At 39.2% G+C, this 24,245-nt stretch overlaps 1 protein-coding gene and 1 long non-coding RNA gene across 8 annotated transcripts in view; one reads left to right on the top strand and one right to left on the bottom strand.

Moving 5' to 3' along the window:
• Positions 1-24,245, top strand: part of LOC131748687 (uncharacterized) — a 72,926-nt gene that overhangs the window by 29,062 nt on the left and 19,619 nt on the right. The window lies entirely within an intron of this gene.
• Positions 1-24,245, bottom strand: part of NHS (NHS actin remodeling regulator) — a 343,065-nt gene that overhangs the window by 28,487 nt on the left and 290,333 nt on the right. For all 6 annotated transcript variants that reach the window (XM_067022942.1, XM_067022943.1, XM_059050772.2 and 3 more), the window contains exon 3: positions 14,216-14,349. In XM_067022942.1, the coding sequence (XP_066879043.1) occupies positions 14,216-14,349 (134 nt within the window). The remainder of the gene's footprint in view (positions 1-14,215; positions 14,350-24,245) is intronic.

The following is a 24,245-nucleotide window of genomic DNA, read 5'->3' on the forward strand; positions in this document are numbered from 1 at the left end:
GTGTTATCTCAGTGCATCATGTCAGGGGGCTCATGTATAGGCATGCCCTTTTACTGCGGATGTTAACTTTGATCACTTGGTTAAGATTGTGTCTGCCAGGCTTTTGCAGTTGAAGTTACTATTTTCTGTTTGTAATCAACAAGTATCTTGTGGGGCGAAACTTTGAAACTATGCAAATATCCTGTTTCTCAACATAATTTCACCCAACTATTTTAGCATCCAGTGATGATTACTGTCTGTAAAAAATTTTTGCTGTCATATTTGGCTAACAGTGATTTTTAAAAATTTCCATCAGTATTTCTACATTTCTTTTTTTTTTTCTTTTTTTTTTTTGCGCAGTACACGGGCCTCTCACTGTTGCGGCCTCTCCCGTTGCGGAGCACAGGCTCCGGACGCGCAGGCTCAGTGGCCATGGCTCACGGGCCCAGCCGCTCCGCGGCATGTGGGATCTTCTCGGACCGGGGCACGAACCCGTGTCCGTCCCCTGCATCGGCAGGCGGACTCCCAACCACTGCAGCACCAGGGAAGCCCTCTACATTTCTTAGTTAGAATTCTTCTGTAAGGAAGAGGTACCCCACCCCCATGTATTTATTTACTTATCCCAATTACTTATAGACAGTATAGACTCACAGATAGTTCTTTTATACTGTGTGTTATCATCTATTACTGTCATTATTGTATTGTCCCAGATTTGGCCACTGGGAGCACCTTCAAGTTGGCTCCTGTGCCTTTTTGACATGCCACTATTATTATTTATTTTAGTACTTTCTTGCTTTCTGGCCTCTCAAGATATTCCAGGCTTATCTTCTCTTTTCCCTGGCCAGCCCTGGAAAGGAGTCCTGGTTTCTCTTATCAGAAAGTGGTATTTAGAAACAAGATCTGGACAGTAGATGTGCTCAGTGTTACCAGAGTGTCATTGCTTCTAAGGCACTCTCAGGTGACAGAGCTAGGAAATACGTTTGTATACTCATACATGCACATGTGCACATATTTATTTTGTGCCTCCCCACCTGCATATCCATGTATGTGTGTATGTGTGTGTGTGAGAATATATGTATGAATTTATACTGATACTTTAGATTCTAATCCAACACCACAGGATTCATCCTTGACGTCCTTCTTTCCTTATTTGTAACTCCTTTCTCCAATGGTGACAAACTGTCATTATCCATAACATAATTATTTATTTGTTCCATCCTAGTATACACAAAAAGTAGTTTCAGAATTTCTAACTCATTCTCTTGTAAAGAGCAAATTTACTAACTAAAGTACAATATTTGTGTACAGTTCCTTTTGTCTTTCATCTACATTGTTGCTTTAGCCGCGGCTGCTCCCCCGGAAGCTCCCGCATGGGGTTGGGATCTCAGACTTCCATGTTACTGTGGAGGGAAGAGCTTGAGGAGATCAAGATGGATACTGACTTTTCCCAGTACACAGGGCGTTACAGAATGGCACACCCAGTCTATTTCTCTTCACTACCCATTCACCAGTTCCCCATGTATAAATATCATTCCCCCAGTTATGCTGCTGAATGCCATACATCCATCCAGACTGAGAAAGTGAGAGAGGGACTCAAGCCAAGAAGCAGCCAAACAAGCTCTTTCACGGATGCCGACTGTAGCCATGCTGCTTTCCCTCCCGCTGGGCCTCAGCAGCCTCCTTCAGCCTTTCCCAGTTGTCCTTTGCTTCCTGTTTCTCTGTCACCCAACCCACCATTCACTAGATCTTTCAGTCTGCATGCTCTTTGTTACACCTCGGAATCCCCTCACTTCTACCAGGCACCCTCTTAAATATATGTCTAACTAGACAAGATGGTTCTGTGGTCTGGTAGTTTTTATTTACCTTTGCTCACAAATGAGCCTCTGGGACGTTCTCTCCCCAGGAGCAGCTCTCTTCAGAAGAATGTGACCATCTGTTGGTCCCTTGTACTCTGCTCTGTCATCAGAGGGCCGCTGGATGGAAATGTTCTTCTTAAAATGTGTCCAGCCATCTCTACTAGGTGGCTTGCCCAGGTCACTCGACCTCTGGCCTCTGATTCTGCACACGTAGGGTGGCTACTCTGTGGCTACTCTTGTTAGTACAGGGTTGGTTCTTCAGTAAATAGCCATATGCCTGCTGGTCTGGTCAGCTTTGGGGCACTGTCGCCACCAGAAGAGCCGCCCTGACAATCTGCCTGGGGACTTTCTCAAGGCTCTTTGAACAAGGAGGCTGGGCACCCTAAAAGCTTCCTCTGTTACCACCTCTGTAGCATGGCTTATACCTCAGTGTTGCATGCCCTGGGATGTTTTTCACTTCACGTTTCCAAGTAGAAAGATTAGAGTTACGGAGCTGCCTTAACTCATCCTGTCCAAGAGATTTCAAGATCGTCCTTAGTATCCTGAAGGTTTTTGCACTTGGCAAATGATTATGTCAGAAGCCACAGTCAGCTCCCAGTAGAGGTCCAAAGCATTGACTGTACTGTCACATTAGCTGCCTGGTTACATTGGCTTCCTACCTCCACTGCTAATCACTTAGAAACGTGGGGTCTGGCAATGGTGGCACAACCTGAGGTAGAACTGTAGACCTTTCAGTGAGCCAGGAGCCAGGGCAACTTCTTTGCCAAAGTCAGCTTAGTTTAGACCTCACAGAATTAGGCTGTTGCCATCCTAACACCTAAGTCCATTCATGCATGTATCTGCCTGTGGTGGATATTCTCTGACTCACTACGTGCTTGCTTGCTTTCTTGCTTAGGAAGAAGCAATTCTTTAGGAAGGGAATGGCCAAAGAACACCACTGCAAAGGGAAGGGAAAAGAATGGGGGACAGAGGAGTGGCCAGGTGAGATGGCTCAAGTATAAATGAATGAGGAATTCTGTATGACGTACCATTCTGACTTTAGGATCAAGTGATGTAACACAGGAATTGTGTAAAAGGGAAGATTGTCTGATAATTTTCTATTCAGTACCTCAGAAGCTCTTTGACTTGAATATTTAAAGTTCCCAAGTTTATGCCTTTGCCCTCTTTTGGCAGTATAGCACACTGTTTTAATCCATAGCTGTGTCTTATTGCTCTATTTAAAATTATATTCATCAATCCGTCAATAAATATTTGTGGTTAAAACAAAACAACAAAATAAAAATACTTCTTTCCAAAGTTACTTAGGTTAGCTATTTTCTTCCCCATCTCCTTCAGTGTGGTTAGGATATTCACTTGTAATATAGTTAGGTTTATTTGTTACTGCGTGTTTTCCACTTTGGATTCTTCTTACATTCTGGCTGATGTTAATTATTTATTTACGGGGGGGTGAGGTATGTGAAGCATTACCCTAGGTTCTAAGGGTTAGAGCTCCCCAAAAATGTACTCAGAGAAGTGTCACGCTGCCTTGATCCTGCTACCTCCTTCCCATCCCCCATTCTTTCTACCCCATTCCCACCTATGCCCTGTTGGTAAACCAATCTCATTAGTTTCTGGTTTATCTCTCCTATACAGTCAGTCCTGCTGTAACTCTTGTTTTGAAAAAGTGAATTTGTTCCAACGTGATTGATATCTTAGAGCACAAGTTGAGCTTAACGTGAATTTTGCATCTGTTAAGGCACAATTTCACGTATGAGAAACTCTAGGTGAATGCGGAAACTGCACCCAGCTGACCTGAGCTGTGTAAAAACACACACCTCAAAGACCTGTGTGCCCCCTCGATTCACCCCGTCTCTTAGCAGCCACGCCTGTCCACATCTATTACAGCCTTCCTTCTGATGTCAGGTACCCCTGCATCCACCCCGTCTCCTGACGCCCACTCCACAAGCAAACTTCAGGGCCTTTTTTAGGGAAAGTGACACATGTATTATGTATTTCTTAACCATTTCACATGTGTAAAATTGTGCTACTGTTTACTTATTAGGTTCCTATCTTTGTGTGTGTGTGTGTGTGTGTGTGTGTGACAGAAGCTTTTTGAGTGTTGTGCTGTTTTCTCTATAAACCCTCTGGTTTTTATTGTGCAGTTCTGCATAATGTAGAGATTTATAAGGATGGCTATGTTGTGCTATAGCAGAATTGACTATTTCTTTTACACAAATAAGTGGATACCTGCATATTTTCACATATACCCTTCTGTGTAACATGAAGGGTAGCATACTGTAGACACTCTTTTGGGCTTTACCTCTGTCACTTAAGAGTATGTCCTGGAAATCACTCCTTATTAGCTCATAAAAATCTTCCTCATTTTTTTAACAGCTGCATAGTACTACATTATGTGGATGTCCTATAGTTTATTCCATCACTGCATGTACATAACCACAGAAAAAGGGTTTATATCACTAATGGATAAATACTTCCATCTGTGTATAGGCACCATGGTTGTTTCCAATATCTCATAAACAATACTGCAATGAATAACCTTTTTGTATTATTGGAGGTGAAGGTTTGGTGGGATTGCTAGGGCAAAAAGTGAGTGCATATGTAGTTTTGTTAGATACTGCCAAATTCCCTTCCAGATAGGTTGTCCAAAGAGTTTGCATTTCCACCAACATTGTATGTGAGTACCTGTTTTTCCCGCAGTTTCACCAGTAGAATGTTGTCATATTGTTTAATTTTTCCTAATCTAATAGGTGATAAATGGTATTTGTATTGTTTGCATTTCTCTAATTATGAGTGAGTTTGAACAATTTTCCGTAAGTTTAAGAGAGATTTTAATGTTTTTTCTGGATTGTCTGTTCAAGGCTTCCCTCCCCACCCCCCCGCCATTTTTCTACCAGGTTTTTGCTCCTTTCTTTGTCCCTGAATTCTAAGAGGTATTTATCTATTAGGGATATTAGTCCTTTTTTATTTCTGTGGTGTATGTTGCGCATATTTTCTCTCAGTTTTTAGTTGTCATTTGACTTTGTTAATGGTGTTTGAGCATGCAAAAACATTTAATGTTCAAATTTATCAATATTCTCTTTTATTGCCTCTCTTTTGAGTCAGAGTTAGAGAGCCTTTTCTTAGACTGAGGTCAAAGAATAATTCACCCCTATTTTCTTCCAGTTCTTGTATGGTTGCATTTTTTAATGTTTAGGTCTCTGATCCCTTTGGAGTTTAATCTTGTGTATGGTGTGAAGTATGGCTCTAATTAAATGGTTCTCAGCCAGGGGCGATTTTGTCTCCGCAGGGGACGTGTAGCAGTGTCTGGAGATGTTTTGGGTTGTCAAAACTAGGGGGAAGAATGCCCCTGACATCTAGTGGGTAGAGGCCAAGGATGCTGCTAAACATCCTACAGTGCACAGGACAGCCTCCCACAGCAAAGAATGATCTGACTCAAAATGTCAATAGTGTCGAGGTTGAGAAAGTCTGATAAAATGTTTTTCTTCAACAAGTGGCTACCCAGTTGTTCCAGCATCATTTAAAAAAAAAAACAACCCTCCAGGGGGCTTCCCTGGTGGTGCAGTGGTTGAGAATCTGACTGCCAAGGCAGGGGACATGGGTTCGAGCCCTGGTCCGGGAAGATCCCACATGCCGCGGAGCATCTAGGCCCGTGAGCCACAACTACTGAGCCTGCACGTCTGGAGCTTGTGCTCCGCAACAAGAGAGGCCGCGATAGTGAGAGGTCCACGCACCGCGATGAAAAGCGGCCCCCGCTCGCCACAACTAGAGAAAGCCCTCGCACAGAAACGAAGACCCAACACAACAAAAATAAATTAATTAATTAATAAACTCCTACCCCCAACATCTTTAAAAAAAATTTTTTTTAAAAACAAAAAAACCCCAACCCTCCATCTTTTTGACTCAGTGTTTAGAGATACGACCGTTATCAGATGTTTTCATATATACTTGGGTCCATTTCTGGACTTTGTATTCTATCCTGCTGGTATATTTGTGCCAGTACCACACGGTTGTAATTATAAAGGCTTTAAAGATATTTTAATATCTGTTAGGGCTAGTCCCCCCCTTATAGGTTTCCTTTTTCAGTGTTTTCCTGGCTATTTTTTAAAAATTTAATATTTTTTTAATTGAATGAGTCTTAAAATACTATAGAGCTTTACAGTTTTCAGAAGTTTCATACACATGATTTCATATAATCCCATAATAACCTTTTTTTCCACCCACCTGTATATTACCCCTCCCCCTTCCCCTTTCCCCATGGTAACCACTAGTTTGATTTGTCTCTGAGTCTGCTTCTTTTTTTGTTTTATTCACAAGTTTGTTGTATTAATATTTTTTACATTCCACATGTAAGTGATATCATACAGTATTTGTCCTTCTCTGTCTGCCTTATTTCACTTAGCCTTCCAAGTCCATCCACGTTGCTGCAAATAGCAAAATTTCATTTTTTTATGGCTAGTAGTATTCCATTATACATGTATATGTACACCACATCTTCTTTATCCATTCTTCTGTTGATGACACTTAGGTTGCTTCCCTATCTTGGCAATTGTAAATAATGCTGCTGTGAACACTGGGGTGGGTGTGTGTATCTTTTTGAATTAGTGTTTATGGATTTTTTGGATATATGCCCAGGAGTGGAATTGCTGGGTCATATGGTAGTTCTACTTTTAGTTTTTAGAGAAATCTCCATACTGTTTTTCCACAGAGGCTGCACCAATTTACATTCCCACCAACAGTGTATGAGAGTTCCCTTTTCTCCACACCCTCTCCTGCATTTATTATTTGTAGACTTTTTCATGATAGCATTCTTATTGGTGTGAGGTGATACCTCATTGTAGTTCTGACTTCCATTTTTCTAATAATTAGTGATGTTGAGCATCTTTTCATGTGCCTGTTGGCCATCTGCATTTCCTCTTGGAAAACTGTCTATTCAGGTTTTCCGCCCATTTGGTAATCAGGTTGTTTGGTTTTTTGATGTTGAGTTGTATGAGCTGTTTATAGTTGTTAGATATTAACCCCTTATTGGTCATATCATTTGCAAACATCTTTTCCCATTCAGTAGGTTATCTCTTCATTTTGTTGATGGTTTCCTTTGCTGTGCAAAAGCTTTTAAGTTTAATTAGCTCCCCTTTGTTTATTTTTGCTTTTGTTTGCTTTAGGAGATGGATCAAAAAATATATTGCTGTGATTTATGTCAAAGACTGTTCTGCCTGTGTTTTCTTCTAGGAGTTTTATAGTATCTGGTCTTACATTTAGATCTTGAATCCATTTTGAGTTTATTTTTGTATATGGTGTTAGAGAATGTTCTAATTTCATTCTTTTACATGTAGCTGTCCACGTTTCTCAGCACCACTTACTGAAGAGACTGTCTTTTTTCCATTGTATATTTTTGCCTCCTTTGTCATAGATTAACTGATCATAAGTGTGTGGGTTTATTTCTGGGCTCTCTATTCTGTTTCTTTGATCTATGTGTCTGTTTTTGTGCCAGTACCGTATTGTTTTTTTTTTTTTTTTTTTTTTTTTTTTTGTGGTATGCGGGCCTCTCACTGTTGTGGCCTCTCCCGCGGCGGAGCACAGGCTCCGGACGCGCAGGCCCAGTGGCCATGGCTCACGGGCTTAGTTGCTCCGCGGCATGTGGGATCTTCCCAGACCAGGGCACGAACCCGTGTTTCCTGCATCGGCAGGCGGATTCTCAACGACTGCGCCACCAGGGAAGCCCGTGTACCGTATTGTTTTGATGACTGCAGCCTTGTAGTATAGTCTGAAGTCTGGGAGCATGATTCCTCCAGCTCTGTTCTTCTTTCTCAAGATTGTTTTGACTATCCAGGGTCTTTTGTGTTTCCATACAAATTTTAAAATTATATGTTCTAGTTTTTTGAAAAATGCCATTGGTATTTTGATAGGGATTGCAATGAATCTGTAGATTGCCTTCAGTAGTATGGTCCTTTTAACAATATCAGTTCTTCCAATCTAAACATGACAGTTTTACTTCTTCCTTTCCAATTTGAGTTCCTTTTATTCCTCCTCCTTGTCGGATTGCTGTGGCTAGTATTTCCAAAACTATGTTGAATAAAAGTGGCAAGAGTGAACATCCTTGTCTTGTTCCTTATCTTGGAGGAAATGCTTTCAGCTTTTCACCACTGAGTACGATGTTAGCTGTGGGTTTGTCATGTATGGCCTTTATTATGTTGAGTTATATTCCCTCTATGCCAACTTTCTGGAGAGGTTTTTTTTTTTTTTATCATAAATGGATGTTGAACTTTATCAGAAGATTTTTCTGCATCTAATGGGATGATCATATGGTTTTTATTCTTCAATTTGTTAATGTAGTGTGTTACAATGATTGATTTGCAGATATTGAAAAATCCTTGCATCCCTGGGATAAATCCCACTTGATCATGGTGTATGATCCTTTTAATGTAGTGTGGATTTGGTTTGCTAACATTTTATTGAGGATTTTTGCATCTGTGTTCATCAGTGATATTGGCCTGTAATTTTCTTTTTTCGTGATATCTTTGTCTGGTTTTGGTATCAGCATGATGCTGGCCTCATAGAATGAGTTGGGAAGTGTTCCTTCCTTTGCAGTTTTTTGGAATAGTTTGAGAAGCATGGGTCTTAACTCTTCTCTAAATGTTTGGTAGAGTTCACATGGGAAGCCATCTGGTCCTGGACTTTTGTTCTTTGGGAGTTTTTAAATTACTGATTCAATTTCATTACTGGTAATTGGTCTGTTCATATTTTCTATTCCTTCCTGGTTCAGTCTTGGGATAGTGTACCTTTCTAAGAGTTTGTCCATTTTTTCTAGGTTGTCCATTTTATTGGCATATAGTTGTTCATAGTAGTCTCTTATGATCCTTTGCATTTCTATGGTGTTGATTGTAACTTCTCCTTTTTCATTTTGATTTTATTACTATGGGCCCTTCTTGATGAGTCTGGCTAAAGGTTTGTCAATTTTGTTTGTCTTTTCAGAGAGCCAGCTTTTACTTTCATTGATCTTTTCCATTATTTTTTAGTCTCTATTTCATTTATTTCTGCTTTGATGTTTATGATTTCTTTCCTGCTACTAACTTTGGGTTTTGTTTGTTCTTCTTTCTCTAGTTTCTTTAAGTGTAAGGTTAGTTTGTTTATTTGAGATTTTACTTGTTTCCTGAGGTAAGATTGTATTGCTATAAACTTCCCTCTTAGAACTGCTTTTGCTGCATCCCTTAGGTTTTGGATCGTTGTGTTTTCATTGTCATTTGTCTCTACGTATTTATTCCCTCTTTGATTTCCTCAGTTAGCCATTGGTTGTTTAGTAGCATATTGTTTAGCCTCCATGTGTTTGTGTTTTGCAGTTTTTTTCTTGTAGTTGATACCTAGTCTCATAGCATTTTGGTCAGAAAAGATGCTTGATATGTTTTCAGTTTTCTTAAATTTACTAAGGCTTGTTTTGTGGCCTAGCATGTGATCTATCCTGGAGCATGTTCTGTGTGCACTTGAAAAGAGTGTATTCTGCTGCTTTTGGATGGAATGCTGTATATATCAATTAAGTATGTCTGGTCTAACATGTCATTTAAGGCCAGTTTCCTTATTGAGTTTCTGTCTGGCTGATCTGTCCATTGATGTGAGTGGGGTGTTAGTGTCCTCTACTGTCACTGTGTTACTGTCGATTTCTCCTTTTATGTCTGTAAATATTTGCTTTTTGTATTTAGGTGCTCCTATGTTGGGTGCATATATATTTACAATTGTTAGATCTTCTTGGATTGATCCCTCGATCATTACGTAGTGTCCTTTTTTGTAATGGCCTTTATTTTAAAGTCTATTTTGTCTGATATACTTATTGCTATGCTGACTTTCTTTTGATTTCCACTTGCATGGAATACCTTTTTACATTCTCTAACTTTTAGTCTGTGTGTGTCTCTAGATCTGAAGTGAGTCTCTTGTTACAGCATATATACAGGTCTTGTTTTTGTATGCATTCAGCCACTCTGTGTCTTTTGGTTGCATAATTTAGTCCATTTATATTTAAGGTAATTATTGATATATATGTTCTTACTGCCATTTTGTTGCTTTGGATTTGTTTTTATAGGTCTTCTTTTCCCCTTCTTCTTTTGCTCTCTTCTCTTGTGATTTTATGACTGTCTTTAGCATTATGTTTGGATTCCTTTTTGTGTGTGTGTGTGTATATCTATTACAGATTTTTGGTTTACAGATACCATGAGGTTTTTGTATAGCAGTCTATATATCTGTGTGTGTGTATGACTGTTTTAAGTTGCTTATCTCTTAATTTCAAATAAATTTTAAAAACCCTGCATTTGTATTCCCCTCCCATCATGATTACTTTTTTTTTTCTTCTTTTGGCCACAAGGCTTGTGGAATCTTAGCTCCCCAACCAGGGATAGAACCTGTGCCCCCTGCATTGGAAATGCAGAGTCCTAACCACTGGACCACCAGGGAGTTCCCACGATTACTATTTTTGATATCATATTTTATATGTAATTATTTTGTGTATCCCTTAACTGCTTATTGTGGATATAGATGATTTTATTACTTTTGTCTTTTAACCTCCCTACTAGCTTTGTGTGTGGATGATTTCCTACCTTTACTGTATATTTGCCATTACTGGTGAGCTTTTACATTTTGTAATTTTCTTGTTTCTAATTGTGGCCTTTTCTTTTTTCGCCTAGAGAAGTTCCTTTAACATATGTTGTAAAGCTGGTTTGGTGGTGCTGAACTCTTTTAGCTTGTCTGTAAAGCATTTGATCTCCATCAAATCTGAAGGAGAGCCTTGCTGGGTAGAGTATTCTTAGTTGTAGGTTTTTCTGTTTCATCACTTTGAATATATTGTGCCAGTCCCTCCTGGCCTGCAGAGTTTCTGCTGAAAAATCAGCTGATAGCCTTTTGGGAGTTCCCTTGTATGTTACTTGTTGCTTTTCTCTTGCTGCTTTTAATATTCTTTCTTTATCTTTAATTTTTGTCATTTTAATTTCAGTGTGTCTTGATGTGTTCCTCTTTGGGTTCTACTGTATGGGACTCTGTGCTTCCTAGACTTAGGTCACTTTTTCCTTTCCCAGGTTAGGGAATTTTTCAGCTATTAGGTTTTCAAATATGTTCTCAGGCTCTTTTCCTCTCTCTTCTCCTTCTGGAATTTAATGTGAATTTTAGTATGCTAATGTTTCCCCATTAAGTTATATACTGGCTTTAGGACTAAGGCATATACATTTTATCCTGTTAATGAAGTACCATTGAATTCCTATTTTTCTCAAGTCTTTTTATAAAGAATAGGTCTTGAATTTTATTTAAGGCCTTTCCAGCATCTGTGGAAGTAATCATATGGATTTTCCCTCCTTAGATCTATTAATATAATATATGATACTAATAGATTTCCTAATATTGAACCAACCTTCCATTCCTGGAATAAATCCCATTTAGTCATGGTATATTAATTTCTCAGTATGATATTGTATTCTGTTTGCTGACATTTAATTTAGCATTTTTGCATCAATAATCATGAGTTTATATTGGTCTGTCCTCCCTCCCTCCCCCTCCCTCCTGTCTTTATCAGGTTTAGGTATCAAACCTTCAGAAAAGGTTCATAAAAGAAATGGGAAAGTTCTTCTTTTTCAATGTGCTGAAACAACTTATAGAGCGTTGAGATTATCTGGACTTCGAAAGTTTAGTAGAATTCCTCTGTGAAACCATCTGGGCCTGAAATCACCTCCTTTGCCACCCTTAATGAGGGAGGACTTGCATATGGGCTTTCATTAGGAGACACCCCTTGAATTCTCAGCTTACAGAGCTGGGATTTAAACCTAGTTAGACCCATGGTCTTATCACTAGATCACTGATACCTCAGGGGCTTGGATTGCCTAATCATAACAATGATGATGATGATGTCTAACACATATTAAGTGCTTTTTATGTGTCAAGTACTGTTTACATGTATTAACACATTCAGTCCTTGTTTTAAACTTATAAGGTACTATCTCTCATTATCCCCAAGACACTGAAATGATTAACTTGTCCAGGGTCACGTAGCTCATAAATGGTAGAGCTTGGTCTTCAATTCCAGGCAGTTTGGCTTCACAGACCATGTCTTTAATGACCAAAGTACAGTATAACAGTTTATAGAGTTGTGGACGAGTGTATATCAGAATCTCATTATGAATGCTTTTTTAAAGGGAAAAAATGGTTTAACTGAAGTCTCGTAAAGGCAAGAAGAGTTGCTGTTTACAAAAACGTCTGTCTAGCAATTTGGCTACACATTTCCTGTCCCTATACCTACAGCCTTTTCTCTTGCAGCAGTATACAGCCTTTGTAAGCTTAATGTATAGAACTGTGTTATAGTCTGAGTCAGCTCCAGGTCTGAGGGATTCAACTTGAATGGAAATCTTCCAGAGACCTTGGTGACTGAAACTCAATCAAACAAATGAAACAGTTAAAATTTCCCCAAATTACTTAGAAATACTAAATATTATTGAGATGGGTAAATTTTCTGGTTTACATAAGTATGACCTCTTATTAATGTTTATTGGGAAAATGAAGCACCCTCATTGCTATTCATTATTTTAAGCTTTTTCCTATAGTCTTATTTTGGTATTTAGACATTATTAAAAATTACACAGATTAAGACAGAGGGTAATATTTTTATGTCATTTCTGTAAATGCTTAACATTCTTCTCTCCCCCCGCCCCCCCCCGCCAAGAAAGCCAACTTAATGAGCCACAAAACATATTATGATGAATGGGAAAAATATTTTTAGCATTTTTATGCAGAAAATGCCTCATTAAAAGCAAATGCTTCAGCAAGCAGATTTGAGCTTAATAGGAACTTTTGTCGAGCAGGGCTTTTATGACAAATCACTAGCATGTTGTAACTGCTCTATATAAAGACCTAGAAAGCCATAAGAGACTCTTACCTTCCTTTCTTATCCCTGGGCTGCAATGCAGCAGTATGGTGAGTTTGACATGGCACTTAGTGGACACTTTATGAGCCTGAGGGACATGAAGCCTTCTGTCCAGCCACGAGTAGGAAAAATGTCTGTGTACTGTTCAATATCACTCACTGTTTTATCTGGATATATCATGAGAGTCATTTAGGTGAAATCTGTTCTCAGCTTGGTGTATGGCATCATGTGACCCAAATATTTTGCATCTAATTTGCATATTGTAAAGGCCATAAGGGTATAGGGTTTATAATCATATGTACAACCTTAATTTCAAATAAAAATCTCACCTTCTACCTACACTATTGTAACTTCTTTAGACTTAGGGCCTCAAACTGGCATGACAAGGGAGCAGGGGTCTACCCATTCAGGCAGGCTGTGTGGGCTGATTTGGTCACAGAAATCATAGTCTCTCACCTCAGTGATGCCCTACTCAGAGGCACAAAGTGCTCACCTGTCCCCACTGAGCCCTCAGAAGGCACACCTGGGGTAATGGTGTTTCCAGGTATTCTGAGCTGGTCTCAGCTTCATCATCTCTGATCCATACTTGGGGGCTTGAGCTGAGTTACAGCCACACCCACCCAGGCAAGGCTGACATCACCAGTGGTGATGACATCACTCTGGTAACTGGGTACTCAGAAGAGCACCCTCCCTTATAGAATGGGGGAAGCCTGAAATTATGAGATGATTCATCTTCAAATGGTAATTTTTCACATCATGTAAGTTCTTTCTCAGTTCACCCTACCTAGTCAGCCACACTATCACCTGACTAGTAATAATAGTAGTGGTTGCAGCAGTTAACATTTGCTGAGGTCTTACTCTATGTCAGGCATTGTGCTAAGTTCTTTCCATGCCTTATCTCATTTAACTCTCAAACCCTATAAGCTAGTTACTAGTAATATCCCCATATTACAGATGAGGTAACTGAGGGCAAGGAAGGTAAGTAAACTGCTCTAAATCTTTCAGCTTGTATGCAGAAGAATTAGGATTTGAAGCAATTTTCCCCTGATTTTATTTTATTTATTTTATTTTTTTATTGAAGGATGGTTGATTTACAATATTATGTTAGTTTTGGGTATACAGCACAGTGATTCAGTTTGATATATTTTTTTTTCCTCAGATTCTTTTCCATTTTAGGTTATTACAAAATATTGAAAAGAGTTCCCTGTGCTATGCAATAAATCCTTGTTGTTTATCTTTTTTATATATAGTGGTGTATATCTGCTAATCCAATATTCCTAATTTCCCTGAGTTTAGAGTCCTTAACTATTATTGCTTTACTGCATTGTGCAGCCAATTAAATTTAAAAAAAAAAAATCTGTATCCCCACTCTATTCCCCAAAAAAGAGGCGTTCCTTTCAGTCTCCTTCAGTAGGAGGAGGGAAACTGACACCCAAGACCCACATATACTTCCTGCTGAGCAGGTACAGGGCTGCGGCCTGGCCATCAAGCTCACCGTTAAGAAGTGCCGGTCCTTAAGTTCGCGTCTTCTCTGGCTGTGAGCTGGGGGGTAGGCGGGCAGTGGAGGAGCTACTATGGAAAGGGGTACAGCAGCTCTCTGCTCCCGGCGATCGCTCCGGCTCCGGTGTTCTGGGTGCAGAAAAAGCAATAATACAGAAACATACTTGGCATTTTCAATTTCTCTTTCCCCCTTGGGAGGATGAGCAAAAGGCTGGAAAAAAGTGAGTTTTTGCTAATCCAGCTCATTTCTGTACCAAATAAGCTTTTCAGAATGGTTCTGAACTCAACTTTCACTTCATATGAAGTTGGACATCTACATTTCAGTGGGTCCATCTCATAATCATTGTACAAGATGGTTCACTCTAAGTTTGGAAAAAGTAGTATATTTCTCAACATGCCTTGTTTCAAAACAACATGAGCAAAAAAAAAAAAAAATGTAGAACAGTGGTGCAAGATCTGCTGACATTAGTCCTGGAGTGGACCGTAGGCACAGACACACCAGAGCCTCCCAGAGAGTGGTAGCGACAGATGCTCCAGCCATCCAGTGGGTGATGGAGCCACCTCACAGTGGCTCAGGGGCCCGGATTGCTATGTGTTCAGGAATTTTTCGAGCCAGTTTTTAAACTGTTGGTAGCTTGAAATAGGCTATGGTGGGAGTATTTATATCACTGAAACTGGAGAGTCCTACACATCAGGGCCTTATTCATTTATTTCTTTACTACATTTTTTAAAAACAGAGCCTGTGGCCTGCACACCGTTGCACCCATCTAAGCTCTGTCACCCACAACCCTCAGATGGCTTTCAAATCCTGGGTTCCTAAGAAAGTAAAGAAATCCCAATGGTGACAGTTGTCTGATTTAGGAATAAAGGTATTTCTGGGAAAAACCAAGAAATTTTCATGTGTGCGATAAAGTGGTCCTGACCCATTGACAAAAATCACTGAGACATCAAGAGCACAGCTTAGCTTTCTGGGTGTCTGAGTGAGCCCCAGAGCACATCCTACCCAACATACTGGCCACACCAAAGGCTTCCCTGCCTGCCAAAACCAAGCCCACACTCATGCCTAGGGCCTGAAATCTCGTGATTCCCACCCAATATGACCAAGGTAGAAATTTGTGCAGCAGATCTCTTAATCTGTCTTCTGTTGTTTAAAATTGCCATTACTCAGCACATCTACGATAATAATTATGATGCCCAATATTTATTGAGCAATTGCCATGCATCAAAGATACTTTGCAAAAGCTTTTAGGTGCATTATCTTGAGAACTGCACGAAGTAGGCACTGATAGTGTTCCTCTCGTGCAGATGCGTAAACCAGTCAGGGAGGCTAAGTCATTGCCGAGCTGTCAGTGGTACACACTTGGCCCCAGGGCTCTGCTCTTGACCACTTCTTGACCTGTAAGCTCTAGAAGCTGGGATTTGATAGTATTTGATTATAATTACATTTTATCACATTCTAATTCTTTGGACATAGATAATATAGAATATTTGGCTACTCATAAGACACTAATTCTTCTCCCCGTGTTAGGAAACAGCTAACTACACTGACCCTCTCAGGTGGCGTCAGATGCCCTTTCTCTGAAGGCCCTGTAGTGCCACTGGCCATTTCATCTCTGTCACTGTATTGATAAAAATCAGGATCTCTCTATATGTCTGCCTCTTTTATAGAAGGCTGCCCCTGGACAACAGAGATTATTTTCAGCTTTCTGTCACAGTGCCCTGCTGTGCCTGTGATATAATGGGTTCTCAATAAATGTTTGTGGAGTGACTGAAAGGAAGAACAAATTAATGCTTTCATTAAGGTCTGCTTTTGTAGCAGTAGAATGCACTCTAAAGCCCTACTTTTCCCGTGGGCTGTGTAGTTAGTGCCCTCGCTTTGCCCTTGCTGTTAGGTCCTTCTCTGGTCCTGTTGCCTATTTACACTGGCCGCCCTAATGCTGGCCCCTTTCCTCTTTGCTGTAGTCAGTGTGCTGTACTCTAAACTAGTACCTGAGCACTCTTGAGCCTTCTGATTTCTGTCCATGTCTGACTGGCCTGTCTGTGGGCCTCCCTGCCTCAACTGCCGACTTTGTGTCAGGAACATGTGGCAGTATTTCTCATCTACCTTTGCTTGGGATTCTTTAGACAAATGTTGACTCCCATTCACAACCAGAGAAAAGTCCTCATCCCCACACAGGTGGTCTTTGCTAAACTGCCACCATAGCCATTGTTCATCAGGAAGACTTTAAAAAAAATAACTATATATCAACTATAGTTGATTTACAATATTGTGGGACTTCCCTGGTGGGGCAGTGGTTAAGAATTTGCCTGCCAATGAAGGGGACACGGGTTCGAGCCCTGGTCCGAGAAGATTCCACATGCCACAGAGCAGCCAAGCCCGCGAGCCACAACTACTGAAGCCCACGTGCCTAGAGCCCATGCTCCACAACAAGAGAAGCCACTGCAATGAGAAGCCCACGCACCACAACAAAGAGTAGCCCCCACTCACCGCAACTAGAGACAAGCCTGCACGTAGCAATGAAGACCCAATGCAGCCAAAAATAAATAAATTAATTAATTAAGGGAAAAAAACAATGGAATACAATATTGTGTTAGTTTCAGGCATACAGCTTCAGATTCTTTTCCAATATAGGTTATTACAAGAGACTGAATATAGTTCCCTGTGCTATACAGTAAATCCTTGTTGTTTATCTTTTTTATATATAGTGCTGTGTATCTGTTAATCCCATACTCCTAATTTATCCCTCCACCTCCCCTTTCCCCTTTGGTAACCATAAGTTTGTTTTCTATGTCTGTGAGTCTGTTTCTGTTTGGTCCATAAATGAATTTGTATTTTTTTTTTAGATTCCACATATAAGTGATATCATATAATATTTGTCTTTCTCTGTCTGACTTGGTATGATAGTCTCTAGGTCCATCCATGTTGCTGCAAATGGCAATATTTCATTCTTTTTTAGTGCTGAGTAATATTCCATTGTATATACGCCACATCTTCTTGATCCATTCATCTATTGATGGACTCAGGTTGCTTCTATGTCTGGGCTAGTGTAAATAGTGCTGCAATGAACATAGCAGTGCGTGTATCTTTCTGAATTATAGTTTTGTCTAGGTATATGCCCAGGAGTGGGTTTGCTGGATCATACGGTAGTTCTATTTTTAGTTTTTTAAGGAACCTCCATACTGTTCTCCATAGTGGCTGCACCAATTTACATCCCCACCAACAGTGTAGGAGGGTTGCCTTTTCTCCACACCATCTCCAGCATTTATTATTTTTAGACTTTTTGATGGTGGCCATTCTGACTGGTGTGAGGTGATAACTCCTTGTAGTTTTAATTTGCATTTTCCCAATAATTAGCAATGTTGAGCATTTTTTCATGTGCCTGTTGGCCAACTATATGTCTTCTTTGGAGAAATGTCTGTTTAGGTCTCCTGCCCAGTTTTTGATTGGGTTTTTTGTTTGTTTGGTTTCTGATACTGAGTTGTATGAGGTGTCTGTATATTTTGGAAATTAAGCCCTTGTCGTTCTCATCGTTTGCAAATATTTTTTCCCAGTCTGTAGGTTGTCTTTTCATTTTGTTTATGGTTTGCTTTGCTGTGAAAAAGCCTATAAGTGTGACTAGGTTCCATTTATTTATGTTTGCATTTACTTCTTTTACCTTGGGAGACTGATCTAAGAAAACAGTACTATGATTTATGTCCGAGAATGTTTTGCCTATGTTCTCTTCTAGGAGTTTTATGGTGTCATATCTTATGTTTAAGTCTTTAAGCCATTTTGGGTTTATTGTTGTGTATGGTGTGAGGTTGTGTTCTAACTTCATTGATTTACATGAGGCTGCCCTGCTTTCCCAACACTACTTGCTGAAGGGACTGTCTTTTCTCCATTGTATGTTCTTGCCTCCTTTGTTGAAGATTAATTGACTGTAGGTGTGTGGGTTTATTTCTGGGCTCTCTATTCTGTTCTTTTGATCTACATGTCTGTTTTTGTGCCAATACCATGCTGTTTGGATTACTGTAGCTTTGTCGTATTGTCTGAAATCTGGAAGGGTTATGACTCCAGCTTTGTTCTTTTTCCTCAGAGTTGACTGGGCAATTCTTGGTCTTTTGTAGTTCCATAAAAATTTTAGGATTATGTATTCTAGCTCTGTGAAAAATATCATGGGTAATTTGATAGAGATCATATGAAATCTGTAGATTGCTTTGGGTAGTATGGCTGTTTTAACAATATTAATTCTTCCAATCTAAGAGCATGGGGTAGCTTTCCATTTCTTTGTATCATTATCAGTTTCCTTTATCAGTATTTTATAGTTCTCAGCGTATAGGTCTTTCATGTCCTTGGTTAGGTTTTATTTATTTATTTATTTAGCACAATTTTATTTATTTATTTATTTAAATTTATTTTATCTTTTTGGCTGCTTTGGGTCTTCATTGGTGTGTGTGGGCTTTCTCTACTTGCAGCAAGCGGGGGCTACTCTTTGTTGCGGTGCACGGGCTTCTCATTGCGGTGGCTTCTCTTGTTGCAGAGCACAGGCTCTAGGTGTGCAGGCTTCAGTAGCTGTGGCATGGGGGCTCAGTAGTTGTGGCATGCGGGCTCTAGAGTGCAGCCTCCGTAGTTGTGGTGCACGGGCTTAGTTGCTCCACGGCATGTGGGATCTTCCCGGGCCACGGCTCGAACCCATGTCCCTTGCGTTGGCGGGCGGATTCTTAACCACTGTGCCACCAGGGGAGCCCTTTGCACAATTGTAAACGGGATTGTTTTTTTACTTTCTGATACTACATTGTTAGTATAAAGAAATGCAACAGATTTCTGTATATTGATCTTGTATCCTTCTACCTTGCTGAATTCATTTATTTGTTCTAACAGTTTTTGTGTGGAGTCTTTAGGGTCTTCTATATAGAGTATCATGTCATCTGCATACAATAACAATTTTATCTCTTCCCTTCCAATTTGGATACCTTTTATTTCTTTTTCTTGTCTGACTGCTGTGGTTAGGACTTCCAATAATATGTTGAATAGAAATGCTGAGAGTGGGCATCCTTGTCTTGTTCCAGAATTTAGTGGGAAGGATTTCACCTTTTCACCGTTGAGTATTATATTGGCTGTGGGTTTTGTTGTAAATGGATTTTATTATGTTGAGATATGTTCCCTCTATACCTACTTTGGTGAGAATTTTTATCATGAATGGATGTTGAATTTTATCAAATGCTTTTTCTGCACCTATTGAGATGATCATGTTGTTTTTGTCTTTTCTTTTGTTGATATGGTGTATCACATTCATTGATTTGTGTATGTTGAACCATCCTTGTGACCTTGGAATGAATCCAACTTCATCATGGTGTATGATCCTTCTTATGTGTTGTTGGATTCAGTTTGCTAATATTTTGTTGAGGAATTTTCCATCTATATTCATCAAAGATACTGACCTGTAATTTTGTTTTTTTGTAGTATCGTTGTCTGGTTTTGGTATCAGGGTGATAGTGGCTTCATAAAATGATTTTCGGAGTGTTCCGTCCTCTTCAGTCGTTTGAAATAGTTTGAGAAAGATAGGTATGAGTTCTCTTTGTTTGGTAGAATTCCCCAGTGAAGCCATCTGGTCCTAGACTTTTGTTTGCAGGGAGGTTTTTTGTTGTTGTTGTTGTTGTTGTTTTATACAGGTTCTATTTTACTTCTAGTGATCGGTCTGTTCAAATTATGTTTCTTTTTGATTCAGTTTTGGCAGGCTGTATGTTTCTAGAAACTTGTCAGTTTCTTCTAGGTTGTCCATTTTGTTGGCATATAACTGTTCATAGTTTTTTTCTTATGATTTTTTGTGCTTCTGCGGTACTGGTTGTTGTTTCTCTTTCATTTCTTATTTTGTTTATTTGGGTCCTCTCTCTTTTGTTCTTGGTGAGCCTGGCTAGAGGTTCATTGATTTTGTTTACCCTTTCAAAAATCAGCTCTTGGTTTTATTGACTTTTTAATTATTTTTAATTCTATTTTATTTATTTCCTCTCTGATCTTTATTTCCTTCCTTCTGCTGACTTTAGGTTTTGTATGTTCTTTTCTAATTCTTTTAGGTGGAAGGTTAGGTTGTTTGAGATTTTTCTTATTTTTTGAGGAAGGCCTGTATTGCTGTAAGCTTCTCTCTCAGGACTGCATCCCATAGATTTAGGATGGTTGTGTTTTTATCTTCCTTTGTCTTGAGGTATTTTTTTAATTTCCTCTTTGATTTCATGGTTGACTTATTGGGTTTTTTTTTTTAGTAGTTTGTTGTTTAGTCTCTATGTAATCATTCTTTTCCTCATTTTTCTTTCTGTGGTTGATTTCTAGTTTCATGCCATTGTGGTCAGAGAAGATGCTTGAGATAATTTCTTTTCTCTTAAATTTGTTGAGGCTTGTTTTGTGTCTTAGCATGTGGTCTATCCTAGAGAATGTTCCATGTGTACTTGAAAAGAGTGTGTATTTTGGTTTTCTTGGATGTAGTGTCCTGTAGGTATCAATTAAGTCTGTTTTAATGTGTCATTTAGCGTCTCTGTTGCCTTACTGATTTTCTGTTTGGAAGATCTGTCCATTGATGTCAGTGGGGTGTTAAAATCTGCTACTATTGTATTCCCATCAGTTTCTCCTTTTATGTCTGTTAGTATTTGTTTCATGTCTTTAGGTGCTCCTATATTGCATACATATGTGTTAATGAGTATAATATCATCTTCTTTTTATATTGATCCTTTTATCATTAATACAGGGTCCTTCTTTATCTTTATTCATGGCCTTTGTTTTAAAGTCTATTTTGTCTGATATGAGTATTGCTACCCTTGCTTTCTTGTCATTTCCATTTGCATGAAATATCTTTTTCCATCCCCTCACTTTCAATCTATGCATGTCTTTCACCCTAAAGTGGGTCTCTTATAGGCAGCAGATTGTAGGTTCTTGTTTTATTATCCAATATGCCAGTCTATGTCTTTTTATCAGAGCATTTAGTCTATTGACATTTAAAGTAGTTACTGATAAGTATGTATTTATTGCCATTTTAAACCTTGTTTTCCAGGTGATTTTGTATTTCTTCTTTGTTCCTTTCTTCTTTTTGTTTTTCCTTTTGTAGTTTATGGTTTTCTTTTGTATTATGCTTGAGTTCCTTTCTTTTTGGCTTTTGTGAGACCACTGTATGTTTTTAATTTGTGGTTACCCTGGTTTTCAATTATGTTAAACCATAACTGTATCTTCTTGCTTTAGACTGATAATCATGTAAGCTCAAACACATTCTAAAAAAACTACATATCCTTACTCTCCTCTCCCACATTATGTGATTCTGATGTCCTCTTTTACATCTTCATGTTTATCCTTTTGTTGTTCCTTATAGTTATAATTGCTTTCACAAATTTTTTGATTGTTTTTAAATTTATGTACTGGTTTCTTTAAGTGATCTTCAATCCTTTTATATATTTGCCTTTCCTGTTGTGATTTTCCCTTTCCTATAGATTCTTGCTTCTTTTCTGTTTAGAGAGGACCTTTCAATATTTCTTTTAGGATAGGTTTAGTGTTTCTATATTCTTTTTTAAAAAACTTTTTATTTTATACTGGAGTATAGTTGATTAACAATGTTGTGTTAGTTTCAGGTATACAGCAAAGTGATTTAGTTATGCATGTATCTATTCTTTATCAAACTATTTTCTCATTTAGGTTGTTAGGTTATCTATTTTAAGTATAGCAGTGTGTACATGTCCATCCCAAACTCCTTAACTATCCACCCCTGCCCTGGGACCATAAGTTTGTTCTCTAAGTCTGTGAGTCTGTTTTGATTTTAAAAATAAGTATATTTGTATTATTTTTTAAAGATTCTGCATATAAGCAATATCATATGATATCCATCTCATTTTCTCTGTCTGACCTCCTTCACTCAGTATGACAGTCTCTGGGTCCATCCATGTTGCTGCAAATGGCATTATTTCATTATTTTTAATGGCTGAGTAATATTCTGTTGTATATATACACCACATCTTCTTTATTCATTCCTCTGTTGATGGACATTTAAGTTGCTTGCGTGTCTTGGCTATTGTCAGTGCTGCAGTGAACATTGGGGTGCATGTGTCCTTTCGGACCATGTTTTTCTCCAGATATATGCCCAGGAGTGGGATTGCAGGATCATACGGTAGCTCTGTTTTTAGTTTTTTAAGGAACCTCCATATACTCTTCTCCATAGTGGCTGTACCAATGTACATTCCTATCAGCAGTGTAGGAGGGTTCCCTTTTCTCCACACCCTCTCCAGCATTTATTGTTTGTGGACTTTTTGATGATAGCCATTATGACTGGTGTGAGGTGATATCTCAATGCAGTTTTTTTAATTAATATTTACTAATTTTTATAAATTTATTTTTGGCTGTGTTGGGTCTTCGTTGCTGCTCACGGGCTTTCTCTAGTTGCAGTGAGTGGGGGCTACTCTTCGTTGCGGTGTGCGGGCTTCTCATTGCGGTGGCTTCTCTTGAGAGCACAGGCTCTAGGCACGTGGGTTTCAGTAGTTGCAGCACGTGGGTTCAGTAGTTGTGGCACAGGGCTCTAGAGCACGGGCTCATTAGTTGTGGCACACAGGCTTAGTTGCTCCGCGGCATGTGGGACCTTCCCGGACCAGGGATCGAACCCATGTCCCCTGCACTGGCAGGTGAGTTCTCAACCACTGTGCCACCAGGGAAGCCCTCAATGTAGTTTTGATTTGCATTTCTCTAATAATTAGTGACGTTGAATATCTTTTCATGAGTATTGCTGTATTCTTTTACTTTTTTGCTCGTCTGAGAAATTCTTTCTCCCTCCTTCTATTCTAAATGATAATCTTGCTGGGCAGAGTATCCTAGGTTGCAGGTTTTTTCCTTTCAGAACTCTGAATATATCTTGCCACTGCCTTCTGGCCTGCAAAGTTTCTATAGAGAAACAGCTGATAGCCTTATGATATTCCCTTGTAAATGACTGTTTTTCTCTTGCTGCCTTTAGAATCCCCTCTTTATCTTTCACTTTTGCCATTTTAATTACGTGTCTTGGTGTGGATCAGTTTGGGTTCATCTTGTTTGGGATGGTCTGTGATTCCTGTACCTGCCTATCTGTTTCTTTCTTTAGGTTTGGGAAGTTTTCAGCCAGAGTTTCTTCAGGTACATTTTGGATCCCTTTTTCTCTTTCTTCTTCATCTGGAATCGTATTAAGTGTAGGTTGGCACACTTTATATTATCCCATGGATCTTGTGTGTTGCTTTCACTTTTTTTCTCTTGTCTTTCTGTCTGCTGTTCTGATTGGGTGGTTTGTGTTATTTTATCTTCCAGATGACTTATTTATTCTGCTATTTAGACTTATTTAGTCTGCTGTTTATTGACTTTAGCTCGGGTTTTATCTTGGCAATTGAGTTGTCTAATGTTTTTTAACACCTTTATTGGAGTATAATTGCTTTACAGTGGTGTTAGTTTCTGCTTTACAACAAAGTGAATCAGCTATACATATACATATGTTCCCATATCTCCTCCCTCTTGCGTCTCCCTCCCTCCCACCCTCCCTATCCCACCCCTCTAGGTGGTCACAGAGCACCGAGCTGATCTCCCTGTGCCATGCGGCTGCTTCCCACTAGCTATCTGTTTTACGTCTGGTAGTGTATATATGTCCGTGCCACTCTCTCACTTTGTCACATCTTACCCTTCCCCCTCCCCATATCCTCAAGTCCATGCTCTCGTAGGTCTGTGTTTTAACTCCCGTCCTACCCCTAGGCTCTCCATGACATTTTTTTTTCTTAGATTCCGTATATATGTGGTAGCATACGGTATTTGTTTTTCTCCTTCTGACTTACTTCACTCTGTATGACAGACTCCAGGTCTGTCCACCTCATTACAAGTAACTCAGTTTCATTTCTTTTTATGGCTGAGTAATATTCCATTGTATATATGTGCCACAAGCGTCCATCAACAGATGAATGGAGTTGTCTAATCTTGATTGGCTCCTGTTTGGTTTCTATTGAATAGTTCCTTGTTACAGTCATCTACATTTCTATCAGTAGTGTTCCTTAGGTTCTTTAGCATT

The sequence above is a fragment of the Kogia breviceps genome, chromosome X (genome assembly GCF_026419965.1).
Source record: "Kogia breviceps isolate mKogBre1 chromosome X, mKogBre1 haplotype 1, whole genome shotgun sequence".
Classification (NCBI taxonomy): domain Eukaryota; kingdom Metazoa; phylum Chordata; class Mammalia; order Artiodactyla; family Physeteridae; genus Kogia; species Kogia breviceps.